Consider the following 17,283-nt stretch of genomic DNA (forward strand, 5'->3'; position numbering starts at 1 on the left):
GAGGTATCAGCCAAGGTCAGGGCAGGGGAGCAGCACTGAGCACAGGTCCCAAATGACCCTCGTTGCCCTTGATGTTACCATGTTACAAACTGCCATCCTGCCATCCCTCAGCAGCAGTACAGCAATCCTGACCCCTCTCCCTGCTCTGAAGAGCACCATGAGGAGCACAGGGTTCCTATATCAGTAAATGCAGGATGAGGTACCACAGCCACGTGAACAAACCAAGCAATGTTCTGACCAGTGGTTCTGTACCTAATAACCTCTGGCTCCTAGCCAATACCACTTCCAGGCTACTACAAAAATTAACACACAAGCAGGACACACCATTTTCCAGGCAGGGGTAAGTCTTGTCCAGGTACTTGCAAGGAAATGTGAAGCCTCAATCCTGCAACCAGGCCTAAGAGAGGGAACATACCTGTGGAGTTATCTCCAAATAACACCTCAAAGCAAGGAGCAGCAGCTTTCCATCCCTCCCATACAGAGCATGGGCACCATCCTGCAGGATGCTGCATCTCCTCAGCCCCATGAGCTCTGCTGCACACATGTGCCTGTGTTTGGACCATCCACAGCTGTCACAGAGGCAGCCTGAAAATGTTGGTCCTTGATCTAATGCTGACCTGGTGCCTTGAGCATCCTGCCCACACTGTGCTGTGCCTTGGCAGGGCTGGGGATAAAGCCAGAGCTGCAGCAGGCATCCCCTGCACACTCACTACTTAACTCCGACTCGTTCTCTCCTAGGTGAGGCCTTGGGGATCAAATACCCTGTGCAAGTGCCATACAAGCGCATAAAGAGCAACCCAGGGTCGGTGATTATAGAGGGCCTGCCTCCTGGGATCCCCTTCAGGAAGCCCTGCACCTTTGGCTCCCAAAACCTGGAGAGGATTCTGGCCGTCGCTGATAAAATCAAGTTCACTGTGACACGGTATGTGAGGAGGGGGGTCAGCCATCCTGGAGCCAGACAGGGGACAGGAGGGTCCCCAGCTCAATGCACTCCTTGCTCTGCAGCCCCGTTGGGGCAGGTCTGTAAATGCCTCCAGTCCCCCAAGGCAGCAGTTAAGGTGGCAGCTAATGATTCATCAGGAGGGGAACATTAAACAGACACTCCTGCTTTCTTCCCATCCCCTGCCTGAGGAGATGATGGGGAAGGCAGTGGTAGGAGAAAAAGGTGCTTGGTGTGCTTGATCCCCAGGCAGAGAAACCCCAGCCCCTTTCTAGGAGGCTTGAGAGAGATTCTTGTTGATGTAGGGCAGTGCTCAGAGCCCTGCTGTGCTTTAGCACCCCCTGTTCCTGGGATCCTCTGCCAAAGGGCAGGGACACAAGTGGGAAGGGAGGGAAAAGCACTTGAGCTGTGTATCACTAAGGTGAGTCAGGAACAAAACAGGTTTAAGAGTGGCTCCATCACCCTTCCACTGGACCATGCTGTTTGTTTTCTTATCAATGGGGCATGAGGTACATCTTGCTGCCCCAAGCAGGGGCCTCACCCCACAGAGCTCCTGTTGGTCCCACGTGAGTTGTGTAGGGACAGGCTGATCCCCAGCCTGCCATGGGCCATGGGAGGGTGTTCAGCCCAGGCATGCTTGCTTCCTGATACCATGTCATTTTAAATTTCTTTTTTCCTTATTTTTCACAGGCCTTTTCAAGGACTCATCCCCAAACCTGGTAAGAGATTTTACCTTTTTGCCTAAGCAATGCATTGGTTAGGTGTTTAGTGGTGGTTTAGTTTAGTTGTAAACTGTGGATGGTAATCAATAATTTTATCAGCTGGAGGAAGGTTGTTCTGACTTCACTTTCCTGGGCTTCCCACTTCAGTTTTGTTGTTGTTTGGTGCATTTGTTGCCTGAGATAGCTGACCTCAGCATCACCCATCAGTACTGCTGCTGATGGCTGCCTCATGTTGCCTTGAAATGATGGCATTTTTCAAGAGCTAATCTAGGGCAGGGATCTGTTTTCTGTATTTAAGAAAGCACCCACTTTCCTAAGTGTTTTCTTAACATAATCTGTGTTGCAATGAGCTGGTGGGTTGGGTGGCCAGAGGAGCATGGCAGTGAAGGTCCTCTCCAGATCTTGAGCATTCCACAGGCACATGCAGCAGGGAAGACATGGCAGAGGAGAGGACAGGGTGTCCAGGGTGTGCTCCATCCACAACTGATCAAATCATCATCCCAGAGCTGTGCCCTTCACTGGGAGTTCCTGCTGTAGCTGTCTCGTGTTTCTTGGCTGCTCAGAAAAGAGAGCTGCTGTCAGAAACGTGGGTAAAAACCTGCCTCTGTTTTAAATGTCTGTAATTACAACTGTTGGAAGAGCACAGATGGGTGCAAAGAACCTTGTCATCTTTATTCATGGCTTCCCATTTCCTTGGCCAGCCTCCATGGCAATGCCACAATTTAGGAAAGACAAATATGACAGACAGGAAAACATTTATATGCCCTTATTGGGAATAGCAGAAGGGTGTTAGAGCTCTAACAAAAGGTGAGCTGTCAGTAAAATTCAGACATGGTCCATGTGTTCACTTCTAGGAAAATTCATGTGTTCATTTCTGCATCCCTGTGTAGGGCCCAGCCCATGACAGGGAGTTGCCTGAGACCTCAGTGGAACTTGGCCTTAGACTTGTATCTTCTGGTCCTAAGCAGCACTTTACATCAGCTGGACCTAAAATGAGCCCTCACTGAAGCACAAGTTTTGCAGAACTCTGGTTTTCCATGAGTTACATAGCTGTGTACCTGCTCCTCCAGCCACATCTTCCCTTTCCATTCCCCTGCTCTGACCAGTATAATTACATTAAGAGATGTTGATCTAACACAAATCACACCATTAACAAAGGAGCACATCAGAAGGCAAATACTCCAGGCTGCTGCCTGGCTGGGAGACACAGCCTGAGAAGAAGAGATGGAGAGGAAATTGATTTTCTTTTTAATGCTCAGCATTTTTTTCCCTCCTTCTCCAGCTGAATGCTCCCTTCACAGAGCAGCCTTCTAGCACAAACCCAAAGATATATTTTATGTGTCTGTGAGCTCAGCAGGTCACAACATCCCTGCTAGGCTGGGTCCTTCACTCCCTCCCCTCCCACTGAGGTTTTAAATAAGAGCATATACAGGTGAGGAGTTTTTCTTACTTGGGCATCTCTATTTGTTATTGACAATTTCCCTTATTTACCAAACCTTCAGAGACAGTTTCAGGACTCCTGTTTTCTGGTAGTCAGATTACCACTGGAATGTCTCTTCCAGAAAAGAGCTGATTGTATTTTGCCCCTCCCTAATCCCCACTGGCAGCAATTAACCCCTTGTTTGCTTTTCCACCCCACTACACCCAAGTGGTTGGTGGTAATTCAGTGATGCAGTCACTGCCTTGGCTTTGATTGCTTTTCATCTACCTTAACAAAATGAATGATCTCCAAGTAGCCACAGGTCACTAAAAATTTAAATTAAAGAGTCTTCTTTTCACCTCAATATTGTGTAGTGAAGCACTGTCATGTAAAATGAAGAGCAGCAGCATGCTTGGCATTAAAATAAGGTCAATGAAAATCACTTTTATTTCATAGAGGAGGGTTAAAATGAAAGCAATAGTTTTTCCAAAGTATGGCATTGCACGGGTCTCTAAAAGCTGGAAAGCTCAGGAGGTAACATCATAAATGTAAGGGAAGCTAATGGGTTTTGTGGGTCATTTTGGCTAAAAAATTACATGAAGAGTGCATGTGTTTAGGAAAAAGGGAAATTTAATGTAATTCAAAAAAAAAAAAGTCACTTTGGAGTGATTTTAGTTGCCTTTAGGTTACACCTTTAACCTTTTAGGTTAAGCCTTTATGGGGTTTAATATGCTTCAAAGTTGTGCACCTCCTGGTAACTGCAGGAGCACAGATCTCTTTCTTTTGGGCATACCTATTTTTTAAGTGTAACAGAAACAGGTGAAATTATTTCAATATAATCTGAGTGCCTCATGTGCTTTTTTTCTCAAGATAATCTGTAATTTGTATGTTGAGATGGTATTTTGCCTCCAGTGGGAGGTGGGGGAGTTGCTGCTACAGAAGCAGCTGGGGGCTGTGTGCCTACAGGGATGCTCTTTGCTGAAGGAGGTGGATTTTGCAGGGAATGAGGCTCATTTTTGGAAAAAAACCCTTCAGCAGTGCAGGTTTGCAGCCTCTCAAAGGTGGGACAATGGCTCTGAGGGCACCAGTGCCAGCACTTCACTTGCATGGCTCTAACCCAGGAGCACAACCCTTCTGGTATCCAGAAGTTTTCCTTTTGATCTCCAGTGCCTCTTCTCCACACTGCTGGTCTCTGCTCTGCAAAAGAGACCTTCAAAACCCCTTTTTGAAGGCAGCATGATCTTTCAGCATTAAACAGGAGCGAGCGAGCAGGGGTGAAGCTCTGTGCTATAAACACTGCACTTACCCTTTTGTGTTTTCTTTCCTGAGGCACAGATACAAAACTGGCTCAACTTGAGCCTTTGAAAAACACTATCATGCATAAGTAATCTAGCACACACACACACAGACACACGCAAAAAAATCTTTCTGTATGTTAATTTTTATGTGCTTTGATTGAAAATGCAGACCAGCTCCATCTGTCCTATTCCCCAAGCTCCCTACCACCATGATAGATTATTTTCCATATTCCAATTAATAAAGTAGGGCAGGCAGTGTTATTTAATTAAAAACCCCACTCATCCAGGCATCTTTTATATATATAAATAGGGTTTTTTTAAATCACAAGAACACAATCCTCCTCAAGACTTTGATGAGATGCATTGGAAACTCCTAGCAAGAAAAATAGAAAAGAGGAAAGCTGTGATGAGGGCTGAGCACATCTTGCTCCATCACCAGGTTGCTTTTCAAGGTCCATATCCATCTCCCTTCACCTCCCAACCCTTTTTAACCTACCAACCAGGCCCAGGGTGATTATTTTTGAGTGTTCAGCTGGTCACTGTTTCTAGTCTAAGGTGAAAATTCAGGCAGGTTGAATATATGTGTGTGTGTGTGTGAAAATATGTATTTTTATATATGGGTAATTATGAGGTTAAAATTCAAGCAGGTGTGAATAGCTGTGGAGCTTCAAAGCCTGTTTATAAGCATGTTTGTGATTCCAGGCACCTTTTTCTTTCCCCAGTCTTGGTCTCCTTTTCCCATTTGCCTCTGTGTGTGGCATCCTCACTGTCAAGAGGGCAGCACCATCACCCAGCTCATCCAAGCCCTTGTGTTCGCTTTGCTCTTTCCTTCCTCCTCTCTCCACCACCCTCATATCCTGTTGTGTCCCTCAGAGACCCCAACCCCCATTTTTCTGGGTGCTTTTCAAGCAGTGAGATGGGTGCCATTCCATCCTGGCTGTAGTGCAGCACGTTGGGATGCACTCCATACCTTGCAGGACAGCTGCCCTGAACCTGGTGGGATGCTTCCTATGGTTAAGGCTGAATGCCATGTTTGAGTTAGCAGGACAAGAAATTTGAATTACCTTTCTAAAGGTAATTTCATAACAGCACCTTGAAATGCTGCAAAACCCCTTGAATTGCTGCCAACCAAAGGAAATGCCATGCTGCCATTTCTAAACCAGTTCTGAGCCATATTGGAAGGATCCTGCCATATGTTGTTCTCCCTTGGTGCCTGCAGTCTGCTTGTGCTCCTGCCTGTATTCCCCTTGACAGAAGCCATGCCAGGACCTTGCTCCCTCTTGGCCTGGACTGCAGCTTGGCTTTCCCAGCACCAGCATGACCCACCTGTATCCCTTCCCCTTTGCATAAGCATTTAGTGTGCTGGGTGCTGCCCACAGGGTGTCACCAGTGATTTAGGGATGAAGCTGCAGAGATCATCTCTTATTTTGGGGAGGGATCCTGCAGCCTGGCAGTGAGTGGCACTGCTGCAACTTCTTATGGCAGAGTTTGCCTTCCTGTAGCTCAGGGGTGAGGAGCCCCAGCTCATGTGGGGCTACACCCAAATCTCAGTGCCCTGGGCAGAACCACATGTTTTTTGTGTTCCTTTGTGCTGCTCTCCTCCCCCATGCAGGGCATCAGCAGAGCTCTGTGCTGCAGTGGCTGCTTTCCTGAGCCTGCTTGAAATGGGGAACACGTATTTTGAGCTAGGTATTTGCAGCTACTTCAGATTGCTTGTGCCTCCGCTTAGGAAATTTGGACACATGCTCCTGCTGTCTCCCAAAATCCCCTTCAGTTTGCTGGTGTCAGCTCACTGCAGTTTGGCATCCAGAGCCTCCCCGCTGAGCCCCTTCCTTGCCCTGGTGCTGCAGCCCTGACCTCCCCACCAGTTCTCCCTGTGGCTGTGACTTCAGCAGGGTGAACCACTTCATTCCTCCTTTTGCCCATCATGCAAATCCTGGCCATAGTCCCATCCCTGCTGTTTTCCACAGGAAAAATAATTTATTTCATTTCTTTTATATTTCTTTTTATGTTTTCTATTTTAATTTCTTTTCATCTTTATTTTATATTAATTTTTATTATTTCCTTTAATTTCTTTTTATGTCACTCATAACTTTGGAGTCGCTGGCAAGCACCAGCCTCTCCTTAGGGATTCCTTTTGCTCTCATTTCTCCTGTTGATGCAGAATTGACACAGTTTCCCTGTTTGCTTTTCATCTACTTTTAACTTGAGATTTTTTTTTTTCTCCTCTGGCACTGGAACAGCTGTGCAACACAGCTGCTGCTGCTCTGGCACATGCCATAAATGCTACCATTTGGCCATCCATCCTTATGCACATGTGGGCCTTGAGCTGCTCAGGAGAGTGGCATAGCCAAAGGGATGCTCGCAAAGCAAAGCAGGTCCTGGTATGAGGTGGAGAGCCCAGCTCCACAGTGAATAACTTGCCCAGCAGTTATTAGCTACCAAAATGTCTCTGTGCCAAGGGACCAGAGGAATTTGAATCCTGGGTTTTGCTTTTGTTTGTGACCAAGAAACCAAGCTGCAGCACTCATGGATCTCTTTTTCTTTCTCTTTTTTTTTTTTGTCTTCCATTAACTTGCTGTAGCCCCTAGACGGATAACATCTTTGGAAAAAGCCTATGCTGCTTTGAATGGTACGTAGCTCAGTTGATGCATCGTAGATGGTAGCAGACAAGAAATGCATTTGTGTTTTAATATGGGAATGAAAATGTCTAAACCCCCCAAATTTCAGGTACTGTTTTTTCCCCGTTGCTCTGTTTCCCTGTGATATCCAGAACTGAATGATGCAGTGTTTTATTGTTGTTATTAATCCTTTCTGCATTTCTAAGCACTGTTACTGTAGTCCCTTAGCACCGATGCCATCACTGCAGCCAAATGAACCTGCCATGTTCTTCTCATCCTTCATCCATGTGTCCCAGCAATTAATTTATTACAAATCCACTTGCCATTCATAAGGAGGGCTTCTATGGATTTGAGTTGGGGGTTTTTTTGCTTTGCTTTGCTTTAACACCTACTCTGGGTCAGGGCTGGTGTGTAGCCATGAAGGCTCCAGGGATGGAAGATGTGGGCTGATGTACAGGAGTGAGGAAGAGCTCACCTGCCTGTGCCAGCATAGCTGAGCAGGTCCAGCCTTAGTGCCATCAGCTGGGATTTTGGCTGTGGTGTTAATTGCTGCTCCCACAAGTTTATAACTCTGCTTTGAAAATATGCATATTCAAACTAAGCTAATTCAAACTGCATTTAAACTGCAGAATAGCCTCAGTAATGTCAGCATGTTTATTCTGGGTTTACACTGGGATATAACAATTGCAGTCATGGAAGCTAGAAGGGGAAAAGAATCCTCTTAGGATTCAGGGCCAGATCCCAGGCTGCTGTAAGGAGCCTGCCTTCAGCCTGCTGGCTGTCTCTGATGATCTGGCATTGTCTGGCATGTTCTCAGTGGGATGTGTCGGGCAGTGACAATTTTCCCAATGAAACAGGGTTCACAACAGGTCTTTGGGTAACAGGAGGTTGTTACTCCATGAGCAGAGGCTGAGTGGAGGACAGGCATCCCCTTGAGCAGTGTTTGAGGGTACAGGTGGTGGCATAGGAAGGAAGAAGGCTCCATTGGGGGGATATCCTGCCCAACTATGCTGTGGCTTCACCCCTGAGATCAAGGCTCTGCACATGACATCATGAACACAGAACAATTACTTATCCATGGGATACCTTGGATTTGGTTTTGTGTGTGTTTTTTGAGTCACTAGAAGAATAGGCAGTGGTTTGGATTCTATTGCCCAACAGCAGACACCTAAACCTCAGTTTTAATAATTACTAAAAGTAGCTTGGTGTCTCTCAAAGAAATGTTAAGCTCTGACAAGTCTTTTAGAAGAAAGTATGTGATACCTTAAAAAATGTGATCACTTGTATGTAAATGTTTGTGGAGCGCAGAGGTGCTGACTTCAGCAGGCAAGCAGAATTGGGAAAAAAAAGTTAATCAACCAGCTGCTATTTTAATTTAAACAAAAAAAAGATAACACAGACCTGAAGCATGGATAAACCTGTTTTATGGGAAGGACTCAGCACATTTCAGGAGCACTAGTGGCTTCCTTGATTTACTCCTTCCTTCAGTTTACTCCTTGAGCTGATTAACTGCCAAACCCAAATGGGTGAAGTCAAAGGGAGCTGGAGATCCCTCTTGCCTGGGCATGGAGGGGTAGGTCCCTGGGAAGCAGTGCCACTGGCCAGAGGCTCCTCTTTGGCTTCACTGTTATGCATGCTCAGTTCCAGGATTTCCAGGTTTGTGTCCTTGGATGGGAGTTCAGGAGTAGTGCCCACCTCAAGGTGGAAAAAACAAGATCCCTTGGGATCTCATTTCTTGCACTAGAGTCACTTGGGGCATGAGTGGAAAGGAAAGACCTGCTGCATTTTTCAGTCCCAGAGAATTAAATGTGTGAGAGCACTGAATTTTGGTGTGTCTTTGTCTGCTACCATCTACACATCCACACGGGTACGTATGTACAGCCCACAAACTGAGCCTTGATGACAAGGAAGTCACAGGGGGAGCCCACAGGGCTGTCCCCTCTGCTCTGCCATGGCCTCCAGAGTGGCACCACAGGCATCACTTAGGAATCTTCATCTGCTGTATTTATGTTTTGCTCCATGCCATTCAAGCTGCTTTTTTGCCATTTCTGGATTTGAAGCACAACTTGCCTCTGAGCTCTCTGTGCAGAAAGTGCTTGGCTTTTTTTGTTTTTTCTTTTGTTTTGTTGGCTTTTTTGTTATTGTTGTTTTTTGTTTGTTTGTTTGTGTTTGTTTGTTTGGGGTTTGTTTGCTTGTTTTTGTTTGGTTTGGGGTTTTTTGCTTTTTTTGGGGGGGTGGAGGGGTTTCTTTTGGGCGGTTTTTTTTTGTTTTGGTTTCATTTGGTTTTTTTGGGTTTTTTTGGTGTGTCTAGTATCCAGACAAAGCAATTGTTTTCCAGGTGGAGAAGAGGGTTTTTTGAGGCTAGTGCAGAGGTTTGGGGTTACCAGTTTGTCCTGGTTTAGAGGACGGTATTGCCAGGGAAAAAAAGGCAAGAGCTTTTTTTCCAAAATTGAGAGTGAAAATCCCCTCCCTCTCAGTTTACTATAATTTTGGAAATTAAGTGGGCTCTCAGGCAAAAAGGTATGGGTTTAGGAATAACAGTTCTTTACTGATAAATCTACAAGACAAAACAAGAACAACATCAGCTATGAAAAATCAGTGACAAAACAGAACGAAACTCAGTCTCAGTCCTTTTTTCCTAGTCACAGATGCCCTCCTCCTCCACACAGTCCCAGTGGAGCAGGGTGGAGTGGCCTTTTCTCTTCTCTCAGTCATGGGAACTGCAGGAGTAGGCAGGCAGCAGCGCAGGGGGGTCCCAGGTGGGACAAGGGTGAAGGCAAAACCTCCGCTCACTGTTTGCATCCCGGTTCTCAGTGCTGTTCTCAGCAGCAGGAAGCTTTAGCAGTGCCGGAGTGCAGGGCTTGGTCTCACCAAGGAGAAAAAGAACCTCTCTCCTCCACCTTGGGGAAGGACAAAGCAGCTCCCAGCCATCCATCCCCACCCTCTCTTTTGTCTTGAGCGATCAGAAGCCAAGGGAGTTGCCCGGCCAGGTTTCTTTAACATGATAATGGGAAGAATTTCTCCACCGGGGGAAAAACTCCCCCAACCCCCAACACAGTTTCTCTCCAGAGTGGCTGAGATGTGGGATGGGGCTCTTTCTGCCTGGAGTGCTGAGCACTGAAATCAGTCTCTTGCAGGGGGCAGAGACTTGCAGTGGATTTTCACCTTGGATTTAAAACAATCCTTCAAGCCATGTGTTTGCTTGAAACCAAAACAAAAATCATGGCATTGCTCAAAATAATTAAAAAATCATAATCATGTGATTGCTCAAAATGAAACTAAATAGCTGCAAATTGAGGGCAGAGGATGCCTTGATTGCTAATGCCAAGATTTGCAGGGATCACCTTGATGCTGGTGGGTAAAAACTCACCGTGAATGGGGTCTGCTCTTGTGGGACCCCACCTGAAGCACTGCAGGCTGAGGCCTCCAACACAAGAAATTCCTGTTGGAATGAGTCCAAATAAGGCTACAAAATTACCTAAGAGCTGGAGCAGTCCTGCTCTGGAGATAGGCTGGGACAGCTGAAGGTGTTACCTGGAGAAGAGAAAGCTCCAGGGAGACCTTAGAGCCCATTCCAGTGCCTAAAGAGACTCCAAGAGAGCTGGAAAGGAACTTTGAACAAGGGTCTGGAGTGGCAGGACAAGGGGAATGGCTTCACACTGCCAGAGAGCAGGGGTAGATGGGATATTGGGATGAATTTCTTACGTGTGAGGGTGGTGACACCCTGGCATAGGGTGCCCGCAGAAGCTGTGTATGCCCTGTCCCTGGAAGTGTTCAAGGCCATGTTTGTCAGGGCTTGGAGCAACCTGGGATGATGGAAGATGTCCCTGGCCATGGGAGGAAGTTGAAACTGGATGGTATTAGAAGGTCCTTCTTAATTCAAACCATTCAGTGATTCCATTATTTTTACCCAGTGGCTTGCCAGCCTGGCTGACAGTGCCTGCCTTGGCTGCAGTGAGGATCTTCTTTGGGAGGAGACAAAGTGGGGAGTCCTCCCCACTGAGCTGGTCCTACAATGTGCATCCCAGCTGGCTGGGAGCTGGAGGGGTGACTGCAGCAAGAGGCAGAGAAGGTGTGTTCACTTGGGGGAAGACAGGCATTGAAAAGGACAGGTTAGGGTCATAACCCCAGTCATTTGTCCTGGAACCTCCTAAGGATGCTAAACAGCTGAGTGTAAAAATCTACTGACTTAGGCACATCATTTGAAATGAGAGAATGAAAGAGAAACTGTCTAGCACAATGAAGATAATTAAAAAAGCTAGTAAAGCCAAGCTGATTATATGGCATATTATAAAACAATACTTCACTTAGGAGCTTAGCCAAAAAAGTGCTCTCTTATTCCTTGATGTCACTTGTGGGACCATTCATGGCACTGAAGGCTTGAGTCTTCATTGCTGTGCATTTTTTCTAGTCATTTCCAGCCCTGCAAAATAGATATAAAATGCTTTTACCTGTGGCAGCACATGGCAAATGGAGGCTGGCAGCATTTTAGAGCTACTTTGCAGAGCTCTGAAAGGTGTTGCACCTGTGAGAGCAGCATCTCTGAGGTGTCCCCAGGCCATGCTGGGGCAGAGGGACACGGATCCTATCCTGCATTATGCCAGTGAGATTGGATTTCCAGGGGCTCAGAAGGAAACAAGTTAGGTTCACCCCTGTTCTTTCTTGCTTTTGCAGATGAGGATGATGCCAACAGGCTTGGAGAGAAGGTGATTCTCCGAGAGCAAGTGAAAGAGCTTTTCAATGAAAAATACGGTGAGTCTCTGCTTGTACACATCATAGCGTGAGGTTGGTTTTGCTGAGAGCAGCCACTGTTAAAATTATTTCCACAAAGGCCTTTATTTATAGCCCAAGCACATGGCAGCTGCTGCAGCACAGATATTGTCCTGCTGCTCCATGTTGCAGCCTGTCCCCATGGATGTCCCTGTGTCCCACTTGTGGCAGGTGGGACCATTACCTTCTTGTGGACAGCTCATCCTTGGAGAGGGGAAGGGGTATGGCAAAATTTAGCACAGTAGCAGGATTTGTTCAGTTGATGTCAGCCTTTGATGGGACAAACTCTCTGGAAGGAAAGCCAGAAATGTGGCTGTGTAACAGCTTCAGGTTTTGGGGCTGCAGAGATGCAGGAATGAGGGATGTTCTCTGCTCCCCAGTGAGCAGGAAATGAAGGGGTACCCAGAGAGGTGAGCAGCAGGTTTAATTGTACAGAAGGAAGGGCTTTTAATGCAGCAAGGAGTTAAACTGAGGTGTATCACTGCCATAGGAGTTTGTGGAAACCAAAGAGATAAATGGATTCAAGAAATGGGCAGGAGTGATGTGATGTGATGTGATGTGGATGAGAATGGCTTTGATCTCCACCCCAGTGACCCCCCAGACCTGCTGATGTGTAGAGGCAAGAGGAAATGGGCAAATCTTTTCCATTTCCCCTCTGTCCTGGGCTTGCATGCTGCTGCTGGTGGTCCAACCATGGTCTTTGGCAAGTCCAGCAGTGTGTGTGTTCTGAACTCACCTGAGGCTCTTGGCAGAATTCTAAATGGAGACTAACAGAGCAGACAACAAATTGGGCAGGTACAGGTAAAATGGGTGGGTAGGATGTGACTGCAGCAAAGGCTGGGCACCATAGCAGATATCATATCCCAAAGTCCCCCAGGGCTCTTGGTCCTTCAGTTGGCTGGCTCTGGATTCCTGTAGGGTAAAGCTGTTGTGCTGTCCTCTGTTCTGCCATTACAGGAGAGGCTCTGGGCTTGAACAGACCTGTCATGGTGCCCTATAAACTCATCAGGGACAGTCCTGAGTCTGTGGAGGTTACTGGGTTGCCAGATGATATCCCTTTCAGAAATCCCAATACCTATGACATTCATCGGCTGGAGAAGATCCTGAAGGCACGGGAGAGCATCCGAATAGTGATTATAAACCAGCTGCAGTAAGTTTTCCCAGCTTTGTGATGGAGGAAGTTTCTGTTTGTTAAGTGTTGTCCTTGCTTCTTCAGCCATAAGCAGAGCAACTCACCATGAGGCCATCAGAGCCACCACATACCTGTGGAGGACCTGCTCCATCCCTGGCATCCACTGTCCTGTGCCACAGGGAGGTACTTGGCCCTGGGTGGGCACAGTGAAGGGTTAGCAGGGCTGATTTGTCCCCTCTTTCTTGTGCAGTTTGGGATGATGGTGGTGAGATGTGACATGGGGGCTGGTAACTCAGAGAGCCAGCTGAGTTCTTTCAGGTTGCTTCCCTCCAGGATGCACTAGGCATGCTCCAAGTCCCACTCCACACAAAGGGGTGTTGGAGGAGTCAGCTCAGGGTCAGGATCTGGGCTGTGTCCCAGCATAGGCAGGCACACAGGGTGGAACAATTGACTCATCCCTTGTCTCTTCCACAGGCCATTTGCTGAAATCTGCACCGAGGCCAAACAAACAGGTAAGGGAACGGCTAGGACATAACTGTGGCTTTCCTGACACCGTGGGAGAGAAAATGGGTGGGAGTTGTGAGGTGGCATTTGAACTTCCCACATCCCCAGGGCAGGATGGGGAGAAGATCCTACCTACAAAAAGTTAGGCTCAGCATCTGTTCCAGAGCAAACTATCTATCCTCTTGGAGGATTCCACTTCTATGAACTGAGGGAAGACTGGGCTGTTTGACTCAAACTTCCAGCATATTCTGGAGGATGTGATTATCTCTCTTCCATTAGGAATTTACTCACCACGAGTAATTTATTCCCTGGTTAAAGCCCTTAATTTGAGTCATCATTTAGCAGTTGAATTTCTAAGGCGACAAGTTTTCTGTCATCACTGGGAATGGGTTTCTGTCTCTGTCCCATCATCCTGTTAAATCTCAGACAGTTTTAATCAAATGTCAGAATTGGCAGTCCTAGAGGTAACTATGATCCTGTAAGTTTTATGAAAGGAGGTGGGTGAATAGAGAAGGGAGATCTGGGAAGCAAGAGCATGCCTGCAGGAAAGCTGACAGCTCTGTGCCACGGCATGGAGGCCAAGCTGTGTCACCAGGGGCAGCACAGCAGATACTGCAGGGGGATGCTCTATGGGAGTCCCCACATTTAGGGAGCACTCTCAGGGCTCAGACACCTCATGCCTTCTCTCTCTCCTTGCAGACAAAGACATCAGTGTTCCCAAACGGAAGCGGAAGAGGATCTCCGAAGGGAACTCGGTATCTTCCTCTTCCTCTTCTTCCTCTTCCTCTTCTTCCAATATGGAGTCTACATCATCAACAAATCAGATCTCGCTTGTGGTAAAGCCTTCCAGATATTAGGGGGGTTACTGCCTACCTATCTTTCTGCTTCAGGATGCTGCTCTCTGTTCTCCTCGAGCTGTCACCACCTCGCTCTACCTGACAAACACTATAAAGTATGATGTAAAATGGCACAAGCAGGTTTGGTGAAGGAGGGGACACACCTGTAGGGCTGTCTTTTCCTGCAGGGTTTGTCTGGGGGAAGTCAGATGAGTGAAGTGTCCTGCACCCCCTGGGGTTCTCCTGCATTCCTGCAGTGTGCCTCGGTGGTGCTCAGCTTCAGTGGATGCTGAATGTGAGACAGGCTTGAGCAAATCCCTCCACCCAGTGCTGGTGACAGCACCTCGGGTCTGTGGTACCTCTCAGCAGAACCTGATGGTACCTGCGTGTACCTCTAGCTCAGTTCTGGGAGCAGTGCAGAGATCTAGAATGCCACAAAATGGGAAGAATAGGAGATAAAGTCAGGGAGATGCATACAACTGCACTCCTTCAGGGCTTGGCTTTAGTTGTGGATGTTACCAAATAAAACTCCCCAAAAAATGCACAAGAGAAATATAAACTTAAGGGTTTTGTCAAGTTTGTTAGTGGTGTTTTGGTTTGGGATTGGTTCTTTTCTCTTTTTTGGAAAGTGGGAGCAACAGCTAGTTGTTGGAATGTGTCAGAGATTTGATGTATGCATGGTTTTGTGTTGTGTCCTAACAGAGACTTTTGCCTTCTTTTTCTCTCCCTCTCTTTCAGCAATGGCCCATGAACATGTACATGTTAGACTATGGTGGTCTAAACGTCCAGATCCCAGGACCTATTAACTATTAGACCTCAATATCAAATAAGAACCTCAAATGAAAGAAAAAATAAATAAATGTAATTTATGTAAAAAGTGTATATTCCAATATGTATCGATGCCTTTTAGTTTTTCCAATGATTTTTACACTATATTCCTGCCATCAAGGCCTTTTTAAATAAAAATAAAAAGTGTTGCCTTGCTCTTAAAAGTACTTATTTTATTACATATACTATTGATAAATAACACTTATAGGTAAGAATAAGGGCAGAAGGGCACCCCTTGGACAGACCTTTTTGGGTTTTGCTGCTCAGTAAATCCTTAGTGTCACCAGTGCCTGAAGCCAAGAGATCTGAAACATTTTAATGCTTCATTTAATTTAGCTCAAAGGTTGAAAAATTTATTAACAGAGCTGCCAGAGGAGTGGCACTGAGCTGCAGTGGTGACAGAGGAGGAAACCAGCCCTCCCAAGCATCAGGCACCTTCATCCATGAGTTCTGTTGACTCAGAAGCTGAAGTGCATTTGGATTAAGGGGGAAGGAAGTTTCAGGCCCCCCAGGAGGTGAGATCCCCCAAGCCCTCCTGTGCTGAATCTCCTGCCATCCCAGACTTGGAAAGGCACAGGAAGATTAGATTGCGTGCATTTAACTGGCATCTGAACCAGGAAAAATTTTCAGCCACTGAAGTCCTTCATGATTTATGATTTTATGATTATCATTCTGTGATTTTATGGGAGGCTTTGGTACCTTTTGGGAGACGAAGGTCCCAAATAGAATCTTGGAATTGTTTAATTTGGAAAAGATCTGTAAGATTGAGTCCAACCATTAACCCAGCACTGCCATGTTCACCACTAAACCACAAGCCTAAAAATCACATCCACATGTTTCTTGAATGGTGGGAGGGTGATGGTGATGTTTGCGTTTCCTGGACAGTTTATTTCAATGCCTTATCTCCCTTTTGTTGAAGACATTTTTTCCCTAATACCAAATCTAAACATCCCCTGGCAATTTCCTCATGTTCTGTCACTTGTTACCTGTGAGAAGAGACTGCTGCCTGCCTGGCTACAACATCTTTTCAGGTAATTGCAAACAAAAACGTCCTCCCTGAGGCTCCTGTTCTGCAGGCTGATCACACTGATGCTACGCAGGTTCCATAGCACTGGACCACTGCAATGGCAATGTTGAGTGCATCCAGGGATGGCCCTAGACTCCTCCATGTACCCTGGGCTACTTTGCCCTACATAGTAAACAAACTGATAAATTGAGAGATATAATTTGAAATCCCTGCCCTTATATTTCCATTCCATTCCTGAAGTTTGGCAGCAGAAGAAAATGGCTGTGACTGCTGTTACTTTCCACTACATGTGTTTAACTTGTGCTTTGTGCCTGTTGAGAGCCGCGCATGGGTGAGACATGATGAGAACTAATTCAGTGCAAGAAACCAAGAAGAAACGTCCTGGCTTGTGTGCAGGTAAATGCAGCCCAGCATGAGCCACCACTCAAGCAAGAGCCCTGGGGCTTCTAGCTGTGGAGCCTTTATAAACAGTGATACAGGGTGACACTGTAAGCTGACCATTGCTGAGTGTCCCTCCAGGACTACAGATGGGTCACCACAGGCTTGTCACAGCAAACCTGCCCCAACAGCAGGTGGGTAGGTGGTGGCAGGTTAAGGATCCAAGTAATTCCTGATGGTTTTTCTGAGTATAATCTGCTGCTTTATTTGTTTCCCATATTTTTGCTCTGCTTGAGTCTGTGTCCCTTCAGGCCATGAGAAGGCTTTGGACAGTGCATAGAAGTGTTACTTAATGGTGGGTAAAAGTGTTACTTTATGGTGAGTAGACATGTTTCAAGGCAGCTGCAGTTTCCTGGATGTCCTAGTTTGGAGGACAGGTGTCTGCTGAGAAAGGCAGGAGCTTCTCTTTTGAAGTGGAGAATGTAAACCCCCTCCCTCCAAATTATTATAATTTTGAAATCAAGGGGCTCTCAGGCAAAGATATGGGAATTAGGAATAACAGTTCTTTACTAGGGAAATTAAAATAGAAATACAATACTACAAAGAAACAAACTCCAAACCCTGACAGAGTACAACCTGACACCCGTCAGGCAGGGTGTTGGCAGCAGTCCCATTCCATGGTGGCTGCATCCTCCTGCAGTGACAGATGTGGCTCAGTTGGAGCAGTGCTCCTGTACAAGGTGCAGTTTCCCTCTGGAGGTCCAGTGATGATGTAGAGAAATCCGGTTTTCCTCTGGAGTCCAGTGG

General features: G+C 46.6%; 1 protein-coding gene across 8 annotated transcripts in view; it reads left to right on the plus strand.

The window, feature by feature from the left end:
• Positions 1 to 15,235, plus strand: part of GTF2IRD1 (GTF2I repeat domain containing 1) — a 71,696-nt gene extending 56,461 nt beyond the window's left edge. For 6 of the 8 annotated variants that reach the window (XM_033078001.1, XM_033078004.1, XM_033078008.1 and 3 more), the window contains 8 exons: positions 739 to 922; positions 1,631 to 1,659; positions 6,965 to 7,012; positions 11,676 to 11,753; positions 12,729 to 12,921; positions 13,378 to 13,415; positions 14,107 to 14,243; positions 14,982 to 15,235. In XM_033078001.1, the coding sequence (XP_032933892.1) occupies positions 739 to 922; positions 1,631 to 1,659; positions 6,965 to 7,012; positions 11,676 to 11,753; positions 12,729 to 12,921; positions 13,378 to 13,415; positions 14,107 to 14,243; positions 14,982 to 15,056 (782 nt within the window). In that variant the 3' untranslated portion in view covers positions 15,057 to 15,235. The remainder of the gene's footprint in view (positions 1 to 738; positions 923 to 1,630; positions 1,660 to 6,964; positions 7,013 to 11,675; positions 11,754 to 12,728; positions 12,922 to 13,377; positions 13,416 to 14,106; positions 14,244 to 14,981) is intronic. The other 2 variants (XM_033078007.2, XM_033078006.1) reach the window with 2 other exon arrangements.
• The last annotated feature ends 2,048 nt before the right edge of the window (positions 15,236 to 17,283 follow it).

This window comes from Catharus ustulatus, chromosome 22, assembly GCF_009819885.2.
Source record: "Catharus ustulatus isolate bCatUst1 chromosome 22, bCatUst1.pri.v2, whole genome shotgun sequence".
NCBI lineage: Eukaryota > Metazoa > Chordata > Aves > Passeriformes > Turdidae > Catharus > Catharus ustulatus.